The sequence below is a fragment of the Bombus impatiens genome, unplaced genomic scaffold, assembly GCF_000188095.3.
Source record: "Bombus impatiens unplaced genomic scaffold, BIMP_2.2 scf_4012, whole genome shotgun sequence".
NCBI classification, from domain to species: Eukaryota; Metazoa; Arthropoda; class Insecta; order Hymenoptera; family Apidae; genus Bombus; species Bombus impatiens.
The window spans coordinates 393127-412059 of NT_180431.1; the positions used below are offsets into that span (position 1 = coordinate 393127).

General features: G+C 39.5%; 2 protein-coding genes across 5 annotated transcripts; both read left to right on the forward strand.

Moving 5' to 3' along the window:
* Positions 1–1154: 1154 nt before the first annotated feature.
* Positions 1155–15101, forward strand: LOC100742081 (importin subunit beta-1). Of its 3 annotated transcripts, none has more exons than XM_024372188.2 (7): positions 1155–1263; positions 1326–1607; positions 2628–2686; positions 2773–2955; positions 3029–3382; positions 3462–5473; positions 14993–15101. In XM_024372188.2, coding segments are annotated over exons 2-7 (2670 nt in total). In that variant the 5' UTR covers positions 1155–1263; positions 1326–1546; the 3' UTR covers positions 14994–15101. The 3 variants fall into 3 exon arrangements, with proteins under 3 accessions (XP_024227956.1, XP_003494863.1, XP_012249107.1); XM_012393684.3 differs by lacking the exon at positions 14993–15101 and adding an exon at positions 6220–6668 and having other exon boundaries at positions 1157–1263; XM_003494815.3 differs by lacking the exon at positions 14993–15101 and having other exon boundaries at positions 3462–5477.
* A 40-nt stretch (positions 15102–15141) lies between these two features.
* Positions 15142–18933, forward strand: LOC100742203 (carcinine transporter). 2 transcript variants are annotated; one of them, XM_003494816.4, is made up of 11 exons: positions 15243–15314; positions 15563–15784; positions 16354–16527; positions 16606–16709; positions 16781–16935; positions 17071–17239; positions 17324–17572; positions 17793–18007; positions 18141–18322; positions 18393–18571; positions 18673–18933. In XM_003494816.4, the coding sequence occupies exons 1-11, from the start codon at positions 15243–15245 to the stop codon at positions 18881–18883; spliced, it is 1932 nt and encodes a 643-aa protein (XP_003494864.1). In that variant the 3' UTR covers positions 18884–18933. The 2 variants fall into 2 exon arrangements, with proteins under 2 accessions (XP_012249122.1, XP_003494864.1); XM_012393699.2 differs by lacking the exon at positions 15563–15784 and having other exon boundaries at positions 15142–15314; positions 18673–18883.

The following is an 18933-nucleotide window of genomic DNA, read 5'->3' on the forward strand; positions in this document are numbered from 1 at the left end:
AAATATATAAATATAATGAAGTAATATAAATATAAATAAATAAATAAATATATATATATATTATATATACTTTCGATATGCAAATGAGAAAGCAATTTAAAGGCATGATGTGAGAATACAAAAACACATATATTGCGACCATTATATTTTATAAATAAAAGAAAAATTGATATGTGATATAGATGGTAAGGCACGCGGACGATGCGTTGCGATGCATTACGAAAGCAAATGTATTCTGTATATCGTTTCATTAAATCTATGAAAATAACCGACGCCCTTTCTTCTTTCGTGTCAGTATCCTGACGTGTCTATGACAGCAATGTAACTCTTTATTAGTTTCACAAAAAATGAAACAGATTGTTTTATCGACCAGTCGCTGGGAGACGCGATCGCGAGGAAGCGCGTCAACGGAAGTCGTAAATTCCCGTTACGATTAGAATAATCGACGTCACGAACAGATCGATCCTCTATTTCGATTAGGATAATAGAGATAGTTTAATGAGTATAATGCTTGATTAACAGTTCAAAGATAGTATATATTTCCAACAATTTTCTAAAGAAGATAGCTATGCTGATGCGTAAGGTATAAGTTAAGTATGCGAATGATTGACGGCTACAAACCCGGTAAAGAAATGTTACTAAGTTAAAGTAGTGAACCCAGTGCAGAGATGATGACTAATCTGTAGTCATAGGTCGAATCTAGAGATGTCGACTGACCTGTAGTTGTAGATCAAGTACAGATATGTTGACTGATTCACGGTTTCCCCAATGTTTACCTGATAAAGCATTAATCATAAGGAACCTTCTGATTCAACGATGTTTTATGGCACTTAGGGGTTTTAACGAAAAATCCAGAAGCCTTGATTTATGATCGTTCCTTAGAATTATTGCAACCCGCTTAATTATATGTGGACATCTGACCACCAAACGCCTTGACCGTAGTGAGTCACCGGACGTAACAGTATTAATACAGGAAAAGAAATTAGTAGCAGAAAGAAAACAATCTACAACTTTAAGTGCATGATTTCAAAATTAACCGGCATAACGGCTGCGTCGAGCGCGCGTGCGCTACAGCGATAGCAGATGGAGTAGATGGCGCCTGCGTCTCTATGTGCGCGTGCGCGAAGGAAATTTTGTACGGCGCACAAAGAAAATAGTCCGTGCATGAAGAGACACGACGATCAGTTGAAGAAACGTGACGCTCGTGACAGTAGCTTTGCAACGTTTACGAAATTCACGGCAAGGGTTTGACGGAAGTACAAGGTATACATTCGGTATATTATTGTGTCGAGTTAATGATCGGAAGGTTCGTTTGCGTGTACTAGGCGCGAGAATATCAAAGGCCGCAGATATTACTACGCCGCACGTTGTGGAAGGAAGCAGAAATCGAGTACTGGCAGGAAGTGGGTAGAAGGGGGTACGTCGTTGAGCTAGTTGATTCGGTGGTGGCTACATGTGGCTGTCTGCCGGTAGCGACGAGACATTTCCTATCGAGGCATAAAAAATTACGTTTTCTGATAATCGATAGACGAAAGAAGCTGAAATCATGCAAATGGATCCAACGACAGTACAGCTTATCCAGGTTCTAGAGAGAACCGTCTCCTCGAGTAAGTCATTTTGATTAATCAGTACTTCAGATTATTGGCGACATCTTAGAATTAAGATTAATTTTTCTCAGTTATTTTGTTGCTCTTAATGTTGCTATCGTTGTTACTTTATGAACGACGTAAATACTTCGTTTTTGTCTCCTTCTTATCGTTTTAGCAAGCTTGCCCGGAAAAGTAAAGTCCTACCGCGTGCGCGTCCTTTTTATACTCCTTCCGGTGTATTCATGGAGTACTTAGTACCAACGTTAATTGATGGTTCCTTTGATTCATTTGGAATAGTTTGGCGTCGATATGTTAACATTTAATCGGGATCTGTCGTTTATACGAAAATACGTCGCATTGTATTCCGTTTGGCTGTTGCTAGGGGCTTTGTTCGCGACCGAAAAAGTATTGTCCCATGTGACGGTTACTCGTATTGCACGTCCCCGTTGTCGGTTGGCACTGCGAGGAGTGCATCTTACTTTTCTAACCTCTATCGTTACTTCACATTTTTTACCAGCTTGACATAAACGAAATGATATGAATGATCCACGTGAAAAAGGGGTGAATATGAAGTTTTAATATTTCTTAGAAAACAAAAATTTATTTTTCAATATATGATGTCACATTCTTGTATTTTCTCATATATTAAAATAAAACGTTATTTTATTCTGCACTATTCTCAACGTTCACTTATACTTTTAAATAATATATAACACACTAAACTCTAAAAAAATGTAAACTATTCATTTTTCATTGTACATCTTAAATTCTTGTAACTACTGCAAAACTTGGAAAATTTTAATTCCCAATGAGACATGGCCCATGATAGAGCATCCACGGAAGTATGTTGAAAAATATTGAACTCAAAATTTGATAAAAATGGACATTATCCCTTTTGTTCCTGGAACCTTCATAAATAGAAAACTCGATATTAATTATTTTCATATTTATAATACATTTATAATATAAACATAATTTATGTTTATGTTATAATAATTTTATGTTTGTATTATAAAAGTAATTTATGTACAATTTCAGACAAAAATGAGTTGGAAGCAGCTCAAAACTTTCTTGAGCAGGCAGCAAGAACTAATCTTGTAAGTTTTTTTCCTTTGAAAGAAACCTTTGTGAGGAATATGCAAGAGTTGGAAAAGTTATAAAAAACTCATTGTTCTTCTTTTAGCATGAATTTTTGCAAAGACTCAGCGGCGTGCTGGTTAATGCCACTGCAAGCCCAGTGGCTCGTATGGCAGCAGGTCTTCAGCTCAAAAATCAACTTACATCTAAAGATCCAGATTTAAAATGTCAATATCAACAACGTTGGCTTGCTATTCCTGTAGAAACAAGGGAATATATTAAGAAGAATGTAAGTAACTTTTTCAGTTATTTGATGATACATTTCTATGTAAAAGCAATATGATGGTATTCTTTATCAATAGATTTTTGGGGCACTTGGAACGGAGAACAACAGGCCAGGTTCTGCAGCACAATGTGTTGCATATGTAGCAGTTGCTGAATTACCTGTTCGTGAATGGACCAATGTCATTCATCTGTTAGTCAATAATGTTGTAAATCCAAACAGTACAGAGATATTAAAGGAAGCAACTTTAGAAGCCATCGGTTATATTTGTCAAGATATAGAAAGCGATGTTTTGGTACCCCAGTCTAATGAGATTCTCACTGCTATCATTCATGGTATGAAAGGATCGAGTACCTCGCATTACGTTCGCCTTGCAGCTACGAGTGCACTCTATAATTCATTAGAATTTACCAAAGGAAATTTTGAGATAGAGGTTTGTATAATTTCAAGAATAGAATATAGGTTTTTTTTAATAACAACATCTAGTTTAACTGTTTTGCTTATGTACGCAGACTGAGAGAAACTTCATTATGGAGGTGGTATGTGAGGCAACGCAGTCCTTAAACACCCAAGTTAAAGTAGCTGCTTTACAGTGTCTTGTAAAAATTATGTCACTGTATTATCAATATATGGAGCCCTACATGGCTCCAGCACTTTTCCCAATTACTTTAGAAGCTATGAAGTCAGATATCGATGAAGTTGCACTGCAAGGAATTGAGTTTTGGTCAAACGTATCTGACGAGGAGGTAGATTTAGCCATGGAAGAGGGCGAAGCTACCGATGGTGGTAGACCGCCAGTCAAAGTATCGAGACATTATGCAAAGGGCGCTTTGCAGTATCTGGTACCTGTTTTGATGAAGAAGCTCACTAAACAAGAAGAATTTGATGACGAAGACGATTGGAATCCCTCAAAAGCTGCTGGAGTGTGTTTAATGTTATTATCCTCTTGTTGCGAGGATGCCATTGTTCCGTTTGTTCTTCCTTTTGTCAAGGATAACATTAAAAGTCACGACTGGAGGTATCGGGATGCAGCATTAATGGCCTTTGGTTCTATTCTTGGGGGTGTTGATCATGCTACCTTGAAACCTTTGGTAGAGCAAGCAATGCCAACGCTTATCGAACTAATGTACGACAGCAGTGTCGCGGTAAGGGACACAGCTGCATGGACGTTTGGTCGAATTTGTGAGATCATACCACAAGCAGCGATTAGTGAGACATACCTGAAACCATTGTTAGAGGCTTTGATAAACGGTTTGAAGGCAGAACCTCGCGTTGCAGCGAACGTTTGTTGGGCGTTCACGGGTCTTGCAGAAGCTAGCTACGAGGCTGCAGAAGGTCTCGAGGGACAGAATCCGGAAACGTGTTGCATGTCTCAGTACTTTGATTTTATCATTCAGAGATTGTTGGAAACGACGGATCGTCCGGATGGAGCTCAAGCTAACTTACGATCGGCTGCTTATGAAGCACTGATGGACATGGTGAAGAACTCTCCGCGCGATTGTTATTTAACCGTGCAGAAGACGACGATGGTAATTCTGGAGAGATTGCAGCAGGTACTGCAAATGGAGACACATATCCAGAGCCATTCGGATCGTGCTCAATATAATGATTTGCAATCGTTGTTATGCGCAACTTTGCAATCTGTGCTACGTAAAGTTACACCGGAGGATGCTCCGCACATCTCTGATGTAATAATGACAGCATTGTTGTCTATGTTCAACTCGAATTCTTGCAAAGCCGAGGGTGTACAAGAGGATGCTCTTATGGCTGTTTCGACTCTAGTCGAAGTCCTTGGAGAAGGTTTCTTGAAGTACATGGATGCATTCAAACCATATCTTTGTCTTGGCTTAAAGAATCATGCAGAATATCAAGTTTGTTGTGCCGCTGTTGGTCTGACCGGAGACATTTGTCGGGCCCTAAAAAACAAAATGTTACCCTATTGCGATGAGATCATGACCCTCTTGCTGGAAAATCTTGGCAATAATTCGGTCAATCGTTCCGTGAAGCCACAAATCTTCTCCGTTTTCGGTGATGTTGCTCTCAGTATTGGTCCTGAATTCAAGAAATATTTGGATGTGGTACTTCAAACATTGGCTCAGGCTTCTCAAGCAAATGTAGATAGAAGCGATTACGATATGATCGATTATCTGAACGAATTACGAGAGGGCGTCCTTGAAGCTTATACTGGTATAGTGCAAGGACTGCGCGGTGATGTATCGAATCCTTGCCCAGATGCGGCAATTGCTCTGGTAGAGCCGCACGTGCCCTTCATTATCCAATTCATCACGTCGATAGCACAGGACCGTGAGCATTCTGAAGGCAATATTGCAGCTTCTGTAGGCTTGCTTGGTGACCTTGTCACCGTGTTTGGAGTAAAACTCTTGCCGATGGTAGAAACTGAACCACTTACGGAGTTCTTAACCAAGGCTAGACGATCACGTACTGAGAAGACTAAAACTTTGGCTAACTGGGCTGCTAAAGAGATTCGGAAGCTCAAGAATGTTGCTAACTCTACGTCCAGTTGGTGAGTAATTTTTCATTGCTTTATTAATCGTTTCCTTATATTTTTTTTATTCGTTTCTTTTATTATTAATAATTTCCGTGTGGACTATGTGTGGTGCGTGTATATTCAATCACCTGTTATCCATATCAACTTACCGTTTTCCCATTTCATTCTTTACTACATCCCCCTTCATTCTACGCTGCTACCTTTCTGTGTAACTTACTAAGATTATTTTCTCGACGAACGATTTATAATGCTATACACTTAGGAGATATGAAAGAAAAAAAAAGAAAAAAGAAAACAAGAAACGCGAGTGTACAAAGTATCAAAGAAGCAAAGATGCAATACAGCTGCATGGTGATGGAAAATTAGGGACACTACATACTGATTCTAGAAATTGGATCGAGTTGTAGTTCTTTCTGTTTAAACGAACAAAATTTTGCTTGTATGCCCTTAATCATAACTGTCTTATCTTTGTTTAAAAAACGAGCCCTAAGTTGTCTCACATCTCAAAACTATTCTGTACAATACAGTTTCGTTTTGTCGTCATTGTTTACGAACCCTTTGTCTCATAGCCCCGCCCCGTGTACAGACACGTGCACTCGACACAGAGACCCCATCTAAAAATAAAAAATTTAGGTCAAAAAATAACAATACAAAATTAAATAAAAGAGAAAAAAAATTGTAATACGTTAAAAAAATATGCATACACACACCGAGCAGTGAGCGACAGTTATTGATATTTGGCTCGCTTTTGTTGTTTACAGATCACCCCACGGTTGTACTGTCGTGCAATTTGATTTGACTAGAGAGCTATCGAACACAATACAAAGACAACAAGATTGGATGGTGCGGATGCGAGTTGATGGATGTGCGTGAGTTTCGAAGCGATGACGATGATGGGGTGATGAGTCTGCACGTGTCCCTGCTCTGGCGACGGTATTTGAGTACCGACACGTTGAGCGCAACCCCAAATGGTCGAAAAAATAAATACATGTCTGCCGACAACGGATGATGAGGAGTGCAAGTGGATGTTGCCGATGAATGGGCCAAGGCCGAAGTCTGCCGAGATGTTCCGGTGATGCAAGTATGCCTGGTAACGAGCCTGGGGCTTCTACCCGCGTGATTGAGAAGTTGAACCTGAGGAAAAGACGACTTCAATGGACGATGATCGAGGCCAATGAGAGAGAGAGAGAGAGAGAGAGAGAGAGAGAGAGAGAGAGAGAGAGAGAGAGAGAGAGAGAGAGAGAGAGAGAGAGAGAGAGAGAGAGAGAGAGAGAGAGAGAGAGAGAGAGAGAGAGAGAGAGAGAGAGAGAGAGAGAGAGAGAGAGAGAGAGAGAGAGAGAGAGAGAGAGAGAGAGAGAGAGAGAGAGAGAGAGAGAGAGAGAGAGAGAGAGAGAGAGAGAGAGAGAGAGAGAGTGTGGAAGAACGAATGGTGTGAACGAGGAAGAAAACGCAGAGAAACCAAATGAGAGAGAGCGAGACTGTAGAGCTGCTAAAGAAAGAATGTGCTCTAGTAATTGAACGTAAGGATGGTTCTATTAATATGTATGCATGTAAGATCACATGGAGTCTGTGTGTATAAAATAAAACATGTCACCTTTGAATGAGCGATTATATTACACACGTCGTCTCGTCGAGAAAGTTCAATTATTAATGCGCAACTCGTTGTAAAGCTCCTAGCTTTTTTGTCCTCCTGTAGCTTTGCCAACGAAGCCCGCGGTCTGTTTCCGATTCCTTACTAAACTGTCACACCATCACTCGTTCGAAGCAATCGAAGCATCACCGAATGACTGTTGTTGGCGTGATTTGAAGTTTATGAGCGAAATAAGTGGCCGTCAGAATGCTGGTTGCTATTTTAATGCAGCCAAGTGGTGAACAAGTGGAGGTAAGAACTTTACCCAAGAGAGGAAGAGAGAAAGGGAAAGAAAAAAGGAAGGTAAGAGTGAATGCGTGTGAATAGCATCACAAATGTTCTGAATGATTCTCAAAAAAATATGGTCGGAAGGTTCAAAATATTGCTGACCTCTGGTCCGATCGTGCTGCGCGAGAATCTAAATGATTAGTTATAGTATGATAATGATAATGATGATGATGATGATGATGATGATGATGATAATGATGATGATGATGATGATGATGATGCCGCGTATGTTACTTTGCCCGTATGTGAATGTCTGTTGCTGTTGATTCATTAAAATTAATATTTTGCTGGCATAAGTTATTGAGTTGTACCGAAGTCCTCGTCCGGCCTGAACGTTCGAGTAAATAAGAATTGCAAAGAGGAAAGAAAACTAATTATGATTGAGTATTCAGCCTCAAAATACATAATACAATTATACCCACCCATACACAAAAGTAATCCTGCGCGTAATCGAAATTAATTTTATGCGATCACGTTATATCATTAATTCGTATTTTTATAATTCTCCAACGGAATATCGGACGAGAGCTTTTTGCACTGCCACTAACAATGAAACAATACTATGTACGTGATGTTCAGGCACGTGTTTTACACCGTTCGTTTCTTTCTTCAATTCAATTCAAAGGGCTCAAGGATATCGAGATCTTGTTTCGCGTGAATATTTGTCAAAGAGATTCGTCTTTCTGGCCTCGCATTGTTGTAGGAAGGCGTTTATCGATGATCAAATGAAAAAAGAAAACCGTATCGAGGATGTTGCTCATCTTTATTCGCACGTTATTCCGGTGTCCATCGAAAAAACGAATACGGTGATCGCGTAAAAGTTAGAAACGATGGAATTTCAAAGATAGGTGATTGATATAACCCGACGTCATATCGTCCGGTTGCTCCCGTAAGTTGTTTCAATATAAGATCAAGCGAGTTATACGGGAATAGATAGATAAATTCGTTCAAGAAGTCGGACATTGAACCGAAGATATTTCAAATTCCTGGTCGCGCAAGGATTACGCAGAATACTTTTTTCCTTTTCTTACATATACACATATATTACATGAACATTTCGAATCGACTGAAACGACTAAGATATCGAATGGATCAGAAACGTTTCAGGATCATTTAACGACGCGAACATTTTTCATTTTCTCGCACACTTCCTTGCCAGTCAACCTCGCAAATTTCCATAGCTTTCCCTTGTAGATGGTTTTATGCACGAACGCGATATTTAGTAAGATTTTACACGAAAGATTAAGCGGGCAATCGGGCGCTCTAATAATATAATACGAAGTTACGTCACGTGGTCGAAACGTGGCTGTGCTAGTGCCATGCATTCCAAATACTTTTGCCAGCGGAAGCGCACTGTGTGACCGTTCTTTCGTGATGTTCGGGGTATATTTTATAGTGATTTCATTCTTAACATATTTTTCCCGTGAACGCCTTGTTTATGCAAAGCTTTACGTACAGACACGATATCGAACAGAGAATATTATTGACGATGATCGCAGCGAGATTCGAATGGAAATCTAGGCTGAGGGGTAGTATCTTCATGAAAGAACCGCCTGGGTTGGGGTAAACGTGTTTCGACGGAACAAACACATAAACGAAAACTAAACAAAACAATTTAAAAAATAAAGTGAAGAATAAATAGTTGAAAAGGGAAACAATATTGGCGTAAGAAGAAACGCGAAGGGACAAATAGGGAATTGACGAGAAACGATTATAAACTAAGACTTTTTATTAAATTGATTATCTTTTTTACGATTTTACATATCGAGGGAAACCAATGTGTCTGCTCCATGTCTGGATATAAAAATAAATATATATACATATATAATTTTTTTACTGTTGCGAACGATATTGCCAAACTTAGCGTATAAGAAAGAGAAACGTCTATTTAGCTTTTAAAAATGAGAAGAAACCTGACAAAACAACAAACAAATAAAAATAGGAGTAGGGAAAAATCGTTTCGGCGAGCCGCTCGTTACGTAGACTGGAGCCTAAACCTTGATCTCTTTGCGATACACACATTCATGTACACACCAAACACATACAGTTATACACGAATGCAAATTCTCCGTACATTGTTTTATCTCGCGGTGGATCCTTTCGATTTCGAAGCAGAACGAAATTCTCGCAGACGAAACACGGTGTCTTCCAATCGCGAAAATTTCTCCTTCTACGAAAAAGAAAAAAACTACAGCTTTGCTTTACAGTTCTCACGATGACGAGTGCCGTCATCGATCTACCAAAGTCGATGTCTCGATGAATCCAAGGAAGAAAAAACTGCAAAAAGTATTTAAGAAAAAAGGGGGGAAAAGCGAGAAACCGAAACAGTGAAACGGTTTATTCCGAATGTCCAAAGAAGGAACATGCAAAATATCGAGGCGCAAAGTGTATCCTGTTTTTCTTTTACATTCCACGTAGCAGAGAGAGTAGAGGGAAAGAGAGGACGTAAGAAAGAGAGCGAGAGGAGAGTGGAAGGACGAGAGAGAAAGAAAGGATGTGGATGTGAAAGGGGGAATGCGAGAAAGAGAGAGAGATAGAGGAACCACGACGGAGAGGACGTTGGTGCGCGACTTTCCGCGTCTTGATAAAGAACTCGATCGCTCGCCTGTTCTTCTGATTCGCAAACAATCGAGAGTTGCGCTTCGTCGCATTCGCCATTCTACTGGCTGTCTTTAAAATGGGTGGTCGAATTCGTAAAAGCCTTCTACTGGTCGTTAGGATGACGCTAGCACGACGATTAGGATCGATAAGAAATTATTCCTGTGTTACTTATTCGACACATCTTTTTATTCTCACGACGAGTAAAATGTATGTAAAAATAGCCATTGAACTACCTATTTTAGAAACAGTCTGTACATTAATGGAACGAACACGCGACTATTCTTTTCATCACGCGTAGTTTACGATCAATCGTGACCAAGAGCATTCTTTCATGATCGTATAACAAGCGTCTACTTCAAGACGTTACTAGAAGACGGGGTATATCGTTCGTTTCCGGTATCTTCGAGGTGATCGTTGCGAATCACGTTATCAGGTCCGCCGAGAAGGGCATACAGACTAACAGAAATGGAAGGAATGAAATACGGAGGGAAACACCCGTGTAGATAGGGATCGGTCGTGGAAGAGCAGAGGTAGGAAACTAGGAAACGAAATGCCGGCCGTGCCGTGATGGAAGTAACGAGTAACGAGTTGTGAAAATAAGAAATACGAAAGATGCAAATTATATTATATATGCGACTGTGATTTTTTGGAGAGACTCTCGTGTGCGAGGGGTCGATGTTCTACCTTAAAGGAAGCGTGGCTCTGGCTGATCCATGTTCTCCATTCTACGATCTCAAACATAGCAGATTTGCTCGCCATTCTTCTGTGTAATTATTATCTTGTCTATTCGTTTTAATAAGGGAATATTCGCTGCTCTGTATTTCGAGCTAGCCTAACGCGCACACAAACACTTATATTTAATGAATGTAAGAAAGACATATATACGCCGATTGAGGTCGTTTTTGAAAGACAGAGTTTTCCTTTTTGCGTTTATATGTGATCGAGGGAACGAGTCACGATCAGAGCCTCGCTCCTAGAAACTAACTCATACACGATAATATCTTATCGAACTATTAGTTGTTAGCCTTTTCATCGTCGAGACGCCTAGAGTGCGTGCGATGCTTCACTAGGGAACGTACGTGAGAGCGTATTTAATTATAAGGATTATTAAAAAGAATAAAAAAAAAAATTTTGAAAAGCGTGTGCATTACGCTGTATCAGTGATGATGTGCGCTGTGAGATAAATCACAATTTACTGGTGGGATGTGTCCTGTTAGGGTGTTATCTGCGAGTGAAGAAAAAACGACGAGAGGAACGAATGAGCTGTGAGAGCGAGAAAGATTGTGAGCGAGAGAGAAACACAAGAGGAGAGAGTATTTGATAACTGTGGTGGAGGGATGATGAGAAGAGTTGGCTCGTGATTCGACGTGAATCGCGGCGTCACGTTCGGGAAAGGACGAATCGTCGATTTGTAAAAAAAAAAAAGAATAAAAAGATAAAGAAGAAACGAAGGATGGAAATAAGAAAAAAAAAGTTATATAAATTTTGTATCGTGACGCGGTTAAAAAGATCGGAGAACTGTCACCGAATCCATGTCCTGGTGCTTCGCTGAAATTTTTGTCCAACTTAGAAAACGAGATCGCACGACTAAATAAATAAGCTGTTATATAGACGACGATGGCGACGATGACGGCGATGACGACGATGACGACGACGATGACAACGACAATGTGAATAAGATAAAAATGAATCCACGCAGATCACGCAGATGAATTATTTTTCGAGAGGATTTCAGCGACACTGGGTCCAGAACAGAGTCTCCGTTCTTAAGATATTCGAACCGCGGTGCCGTTGTACGTACGAGACAATATTTTCGATAATATTTTTTAAACGATCGAATCGCGAAACACGAAGCCAACGCGTGTAGAGCTGTTATTGTTCCAAACTGTCAGAGAAATTGCACGGTAATGGCAGAAGTGAAGATCCATCGATCGTGTGATGCCTATATTGCTTCGTGTGTGTGTCACGGTTGATCAGTATCTTCAGATATTTTTGTTTTTCCCGATTTTTGATGGGTTGCGTCGAGATAAAGCTAAAATGCCATTACCATGCACATTGTGTGATTAAAAAACTAAAGAATTAAAAGAGAAGCAAACAAAAAAAAATTAATAAAAAAAATAAAAAAAAATTAATAACGAGAAAAAAGAAGAGGAGAGAAGCAAAATGAGCGTGTGAGATTGATCTTTTTGTGACGATATGCGGAAAGAGAGAGAGAGAGTGCTGTCGAGTGCTGCCGATCGACGATCGGACCAAACATTATAATTTACGCATGTGAACAATTCGGGCGATAAACGTGGGTTTGAAGTAAAAGCAAGAAAGAAAGAAAAAACGAATAAACGAGAACACGAGTTGGATGAAATCCTATTTAGCCTGCCACTCTGTAATTTGCTCACCCTCTCCAATTTGTTTCCTAGAGTTCAGCTTTTACGTCGACCTTGTCACCAATAAAATAAAATAAAAGAACAAAAAAGAGAAAGAAGATATGCCGTAAAAAATCGAGGAATCGATAAATTCCTTTGGCCTATTCCATAATTTAACGATCCATTTCTTGTATTCCAAATTAGACGCTACGAATAATCGCTGATAAAACTTGATTCTTGACTCTCTGGACAAAGATTAATCTCTTATCTGCATTAGATAAAAAATAATACTTTTCCTTGTAAAGGAGCGAAATCTTCGTTAAAGTCACAAGTTGTTATTACGTACTCGGTTATCATACTATTACCAGGCAAAATAATGCTTTAAGCAAATCGAGATTACAACAACGAGGAAACTTTATTTTGCTACAAAAGATGAATCTTATATCACATACTTAGGAGGACATTGTTTTCCCTTGTTCCCTCTGATTTTCCAATAATAATTTGCTACATGAATGATTCTAGAATGGGAGAGGGTGCGGCATGTCTACGTAGCGCAAGATATTTACGTATCTTTCATTTCTTTTCGGTCTGTGTCAGTCGTGTGGTTTGCCGAGCCTGTGTTCTGTGAAGGTATCCAAATGACAACGATTATATGTGACACATCGGCTGCATCGCTTATCTGAGTGCCAGAGCGATCGTGGAATGATTGGGGACGATTCTTTTGGAAAGTGTGTTCACCGTACGATCGGTTACATTAATGCAACAATAAACAAACAAAATACTGATTTCGAAAAACAAAATACAAAGGTCGTGTTATGAGAAAGAAATCGCATATTTTGCATTTTTTTTTTTTCGTATTAACTCGTTTGGTATTATCTTTAAAACGTAGATTCCATGTCGTCTGTTCACGGATGTCAGCTTTTTTTGTTGAATCTTTAACGTGACTGATCGTACTCTGTCAGTGTGTGTACGAGAAACGATTATACGAATCGCCAAGCGACAGTGCCATACGATTAATTAAACGAGAGAAATCATTTCGACTACTAACATCACGATTTTCATCGTCTTGACAAAAAAAGAAAAAAAAAAGAAAAAAGGATCGAGGGAAACGAAAAAAGAGTGAAAGAACGAGGGAAAAGGAAAACTACGAGAGAAAGAAAACACAGTTGCGTTCTGTATGTGAAAAAAGAAATTATGGAATCTTATTCCGAGAAGAATGCGAGGTCGTTTCATCCCGTAAGATTTGACCATCGAAATGCGAATTGCTTCCACATGTGTTTTCAAATTTGGAATTTCTTCTCCTTTTTTTTCTTTTCTTTTTTTATCTTCGACAAAACGAGATTGTCCAGAATAAAAATTCATTTTAAATCTGAATACACGCAACAATGCTATTATTACCAGTCGTCGTTTCGGCATCGAGCTTTCTCTTTCTCACTTCTTTTTTTCCAATAACCACCCATCTTCATCTATCGCTTTCGACATCGTCGTTCAGAGTAATCTCATAACGAAAATGCGAAAAATTTATCGTCCGATCGAGGTTCGTATGCAAACACGCGGATGGAAAACGTGAACAATTGCCTGTGTCTGTGACAACGGTCTTTTATTTTATCAATCGGATTACCTTGGATTTGAACGAAGCCGTATATCTCGCGATTTTCAAGCATTACCGGAGATATTCGTTATTGTAGAAAAGTACCGAAAACGTAGTTTAACGACGCCAAACTATTAACATTTCCAACAAATTAATTCGTTTGACGAAACGTGGGATAGACGAATGATACAAATAAGAAGAGATTTATACGAAAAGTATATATATATTTGTATATTATACTTATGCGGAAAGTAAGCGATATGTGAAAAATCGCAACATTTGATCAGCATGAGAAATTAGAAATTAATTGTAGACCCGCCACGAAGAATAACGAATCGAAAATTACAAAATAACATCAAAAGTCGCGCGGCGTGTTCGAAGAATGAAATGCGGCCACCACGCAGCATGTGTCAGCATTGTTCTTAATCTCCTTTAAGTACCCTTAACCCAATTGAATTAGAAGGGCACACCTCGTGGCACGCGCCTCTGAAGTCGTGTCGTCTGCATTTCCTCGATTCTCTTTCGCGTGCGTGAAACGCGAGTACGTACGCGAGCTCTATCCTCTTCTCTACCTTTCTTTTTTTTAATTCACTTTCAAACGAAGAAAGAGAAGCCGGTGGCTCGTGCTTAATGTACTATATTCGGGAGATGAACAATATCGGTGTATTCGCCATAAAAATTCCGGAATAATTTCATCGACCATAATTTTTCTTTGTCGACGAAACGAGATACGACGTACAAGCACATACCATTCATTGATTTGGATTAATTTTCTGCATACACACTAATTATTACACGTTCTTTTTCTCTCTTACACACACACACATACACATACACACGCACACTCTGCATACCTCTTCAATTTAATTTCATTCATTTTCGTTTTGTTCTTTTCTTTTGATACGATTACACGTTTGACAAGTGAGTTTCCTTAAGAGAGAAGAGTAACAGTTGTCGAGAAGGCACGAATTTTTGAAAAATGTTGAGCGAGCAGTGGATTGATCAACAGTGAGCGATTTAATTTTCTAATTCATCCAATTCCTTTTGGGTTCGTGTCCAACTAGAACTCACTAAATCCACTACAAGAGCTGGCACACGCTATCTAAATACTTTTGTCTCCTCTTCGTGGCGACTTCGGAGGGACACCCTCGTAATACGATCGTGCGAGGGTGAGAAAGAAAAAGACGCAGCAGGATGGAACGAATGGCACGTCGGTCGCACTGCCATCGTAAAGGAGCTAATACACGTGACGTAACGCGTTTCTAAGGTATCGGCGACATTTCGGTAGCTTGAACGTGGGCAAAGTTCACGAGAATGGAAGACTTGGATGAAAATCAAACGTCCGAATCAGCGAACACCAAGACGACTGGAAACGCGAACGATGAAGTAAGTTTCTTATGTTAAATTACACCTGCAAATTGATATTTATTGATAGGAATTATTATTTTGTAGTAATTACTTTGTAGTAATAATTTCTGTCAACACGCTTCTATACTTTTATCTAATCGATAGGATTTCCTTCATTATCTTTATTCCTTTAAACGTTTTTTGATTGTTGTCATGATATAAAAATCTTAATATGATTGATTACTGAAAAAGAATGTGATCAAGATCAAGAGATAAGAGTTTTATAGGATGGCTTTGATCTCGACGATCTTCTACCGATCGTTGGCGAATTCGGTCGTTATCAGAAGCAACTTCTCTGGCTCGTGTGTCTTCCGGCGTGTCTTCCGTGTGGCTTTTGCGCCTTCAATCAACTCTTCATGTCCGACACGCCACCCCACTGGTGCAAAGTACCGGGGTTGGAGACTCTGGATGTCTCCCGGAGAAAGAGACTCGCGATTCCAATTAGTCAGGTGCAATTGTCGGTCTAGGCGTTAATACTTTTATCTCCTCGTTCATGTGTTTTATTAGGAAGAATTTAGACAGTTAGGGTATTTATTTAAAAGCTAGTCAATCAAATATACCAGCTCCTCGTTGCAAGCTTTTCATTTTTAAGTTATTCGATAGCTACACGAGAAACATTCGTACAATCATTTTGATATTTAGAAACATCTGTAATTCTGTCATCAGCTTTTGGCGAAAATAATTCGTAGTGATATTCTGTTGCGCTTTATATTCTAAATACGTAGTCGTACAATTATCATAGGAATGGCAGAGTTAATTGCCAATAACAATAAATTTTAATCGCTGTAAGTAGGTTAGAAAATAAGATTTAGAGTTAGCGTTGCTTATTCTATCAACCTACGCTGTTTGTCGAGGAAATTAGATAAACGCTAGCATCTTTCTCGTATTTCCAAGATGATTTCCCGCTTTGATACTGCAGAAAAGACATCGTTTATCCATAATAGAGTACATATGTACGTTTTCCACAATAGTGCACGTTATTTGCTCGTAGTATTGTAACAATTGCCTTCATAATTAGGAGGACAATGAAACGTACAGTCAATGCACACGATACGATATCGATTGGACAGCGGAAAATATTTCTGTCGTGACAGCGGCTTCGTACGTGCCAAATGCATCGTGGCCCATTGTTCCATGCGATCATGGTTGGGAGTATGAAACTTCAGAAGTGAAATCTTCCATCGTTATCGATGTACGTTTACATTTTATCCTGTTTTTCGATCAAGATGATCATTTTATTTTTTCGTTAATTCCTGTTGAAACGTTTCAGTTCGATCTCGTGTGCGATCATGCGATTTATCCGACAATTGGATTGGTCGCTCTAAACACGGGAGGACCAATTGGAGTGTACCTTTTCGGCACGCTAAACGATAGGTGACAAACATTGTTACTTAGTTTTGAAATTTAGATACAGGTTGTTTCATTGCCTTTGTTGTATCACATAGAATTGGTAGAAGATTGTCTTTCTTCACGTGTCTGGCGACTTTAATAACCGGTGGATTTTTAACGTCGATGTCGAACAGCTTTTGGACCTGGGCTGCCACCAGGGTGGTCGTTGGTTTAACCATTCCTGCTATTTATCAGATACCTTTTATCATATGTAAGATTCCACGAAGAGAAAGAAATAATAAATAAATGAGTAAATAACATGAACAAATACAGGGAATAAGAAGTATGAGAAATATTTTTCGTAGAAAGAACGAGTATTAATGTTTTCTGGGTTTTCTACAAACAGCTTTGGAACTGGTTGGACCAAATTATCGATCATTCGTGACAGTGATGACGTGCAGCTTCTATACAATGGGATTGTGTATGTTGGCTGGTGTGACCTATTTGATAAGAGATTGGAGAACGCTTGCCATAACCACGAGCGCACCCTTTCTTTTGTATTTCTTATACTGGTGGTGAGTAATTGTCTCTCTGCCTTTTAACCTTCTTCCGTATTCCGTTCACGCGACGTCATAATAAAACGTCTAAGATTATTCAAGGTTGCTGCCAGAATCACCGAGATGGTTATTGGCGAAAAGTCGATTAGTTGAAGCTAACGAAGTCTTGGAACGATTAGCCAAAGTAAATGGGAAAGAGTTACCTGCTTCTTTCTCGCAAAAGCTACGTCAGCGAATGATGATGTCACGGTCCAAGAGTGAAGAGGAGAGATTACGTAAAGGGCCCGGTGTATTGTCTCTCTTCAAAACACCAAATATGCGATTGAAGACGTGTCTTATCACTCTAAATTGGTAAATCGAAGTATAAACACCTCATGAGTCACCAAATATCATAAGATATAACACGCGTGTGTTTGCAGTAAAATTTAGCTTCCGACACTTCTACAGAATCTTACAATGTTTTCGTATTATTAATCATTGTTTACCGTATATACGTGATTGTATTTCTTTACGTAAACAAGACATGACGAAATATATCAGTCTATCGCTGGATTGATTCCTCTTTTTCTAGGTTTGCCAATAATATGGTATACGTCGGATTATCGTATTACGGGCCAGCGCTGGGTAACGAGGAACACTTGAGCTTTTTCTTCTCGTCTCTGGCTGAGATTCCAAGCTACATGGCCTGCTGGGTGGTAATGGATCGATGGGGTCGTCGATGGCCTCTTTGCTTGTCCATGGTACTCGCTGGTGTATCGTGCATTGCCACGGTTCTTTTGTCATCTGGTACTACATTATGCTAATAAAAGAGAAAAACAGGAGAACAGATTCTTCGTATAAATCATACAATAAAAAGAGAAATACTGAAAGTAGTTTCGAAATTTTTCATTTTAACTATTCCATCTTTGTCTTTTTATAGATGCTGTTGTGACGACGCTAATACTATTCCTCTTATCAAAATCCGCAATATCAGCCTCTTTTTTAATTATATATCCGTTCGCCGGTGAACTTTACCCTACACAACTACGCGGCGTAGCGATCGGTTTCTCCGCCTACATCAGTGGTCTCGGCCTTATAATCATTCCTTTTGTTACTTATCTTGTAAGTAATCGTAAATACGCCTATCGTGTCTCCGCGTTCAGTTAAATCTTCCAGGAATTTACGTCATTAGGGCAAAGAGAACTTAGTACTACCCCTCGTGATTCTTGGCGTCGTATCTGTAATCGGCGGACTGTCTGGCTTGCGTTTGCCGGAGACGCTGCATCATCGATTACCACAGACTGTGGAGGAAGGGGAACTGTTTGGGAAGGATTGGACTTGTGCCGACTGTTTTCGTTGCGTCCCGACCAAGTACGAATCATATTATTGGCAAAAACTGTCGATTAAATACATAAATACTCCTTCTTATGTAAATGTTGTAAATAATGCGTCGTTGCTTTGGCTGATCTTAGACCTTCATCGGCTGCTGCTTCTTACGAAGATTTATCGCTCAGAGAGACAGTGGAGATGCACGAAGTACCTGAGGCATCGATTCCTCAGAGACTGTTAGAGGATCAACAAAGGCCCAGCAGTGCGAGCGTACGTCGGCTGGTTCGACAATCCAGCGTGATGGACACGCAACGGGACTCCGATGGATCCATTAAGATGACTTACTGGTTTTAGTTTCGAATCGAGCTCTTAGTTTCAAAATAAAACCGAAACTACTGACCCAA

What these genes read in the sequence shown, in the direction of transcription:
- LOC100742203 (XM_003494816.4), top strand. Translation starts at nt 15,243, where the DNA reads ATGGAAGACTTGGATGAAAATCAAACGTCCGAATCAGCGAACACCAAG. An exon ending in CTGGAAACGCGAACGATGAA is followed by an intron (nt 15,315 to 15,562) that starts GTAAGTTTCTTA and finishes AGAGTTTTATAG; the next exon opens with GATGGCTTTGATCTCGACGA. An exon ending in CACGGTTCTTTTGTCATCTG is followed by an intron (nt 18,008 to 18,140) that starts GTACTACATTAT and finishes GTCTTTTTATAG; the next exon opens with ATGCTGTTGTGACGACGCTA.
- LOC100742081 (XM_003494815.3), top strand. Translation starts at nt 1,547, where the DNA reads ATGCAAATGGATCCAACGACAGTACAGCTTATCCAGGTTCTAGAGAGA. An exon ending in AGAGAGAACCGTCTCCTCGA is followed by an intron (nt 1,608 to 2,627) that starts GTAAGTCATTTT and finishes GTACAATTTCAG; the next exon opens with ACAAAAATGAGTTGGAAGCA. An exon ending in AAGGAAATTTTGAGATAGAG is followed by an intron (nt 3,383 to 3,461) that starts GTTTGTATAATT and finishes TTATGTACGCAG; the next exon opens with ACTGAGAGAAACTTCATTAT.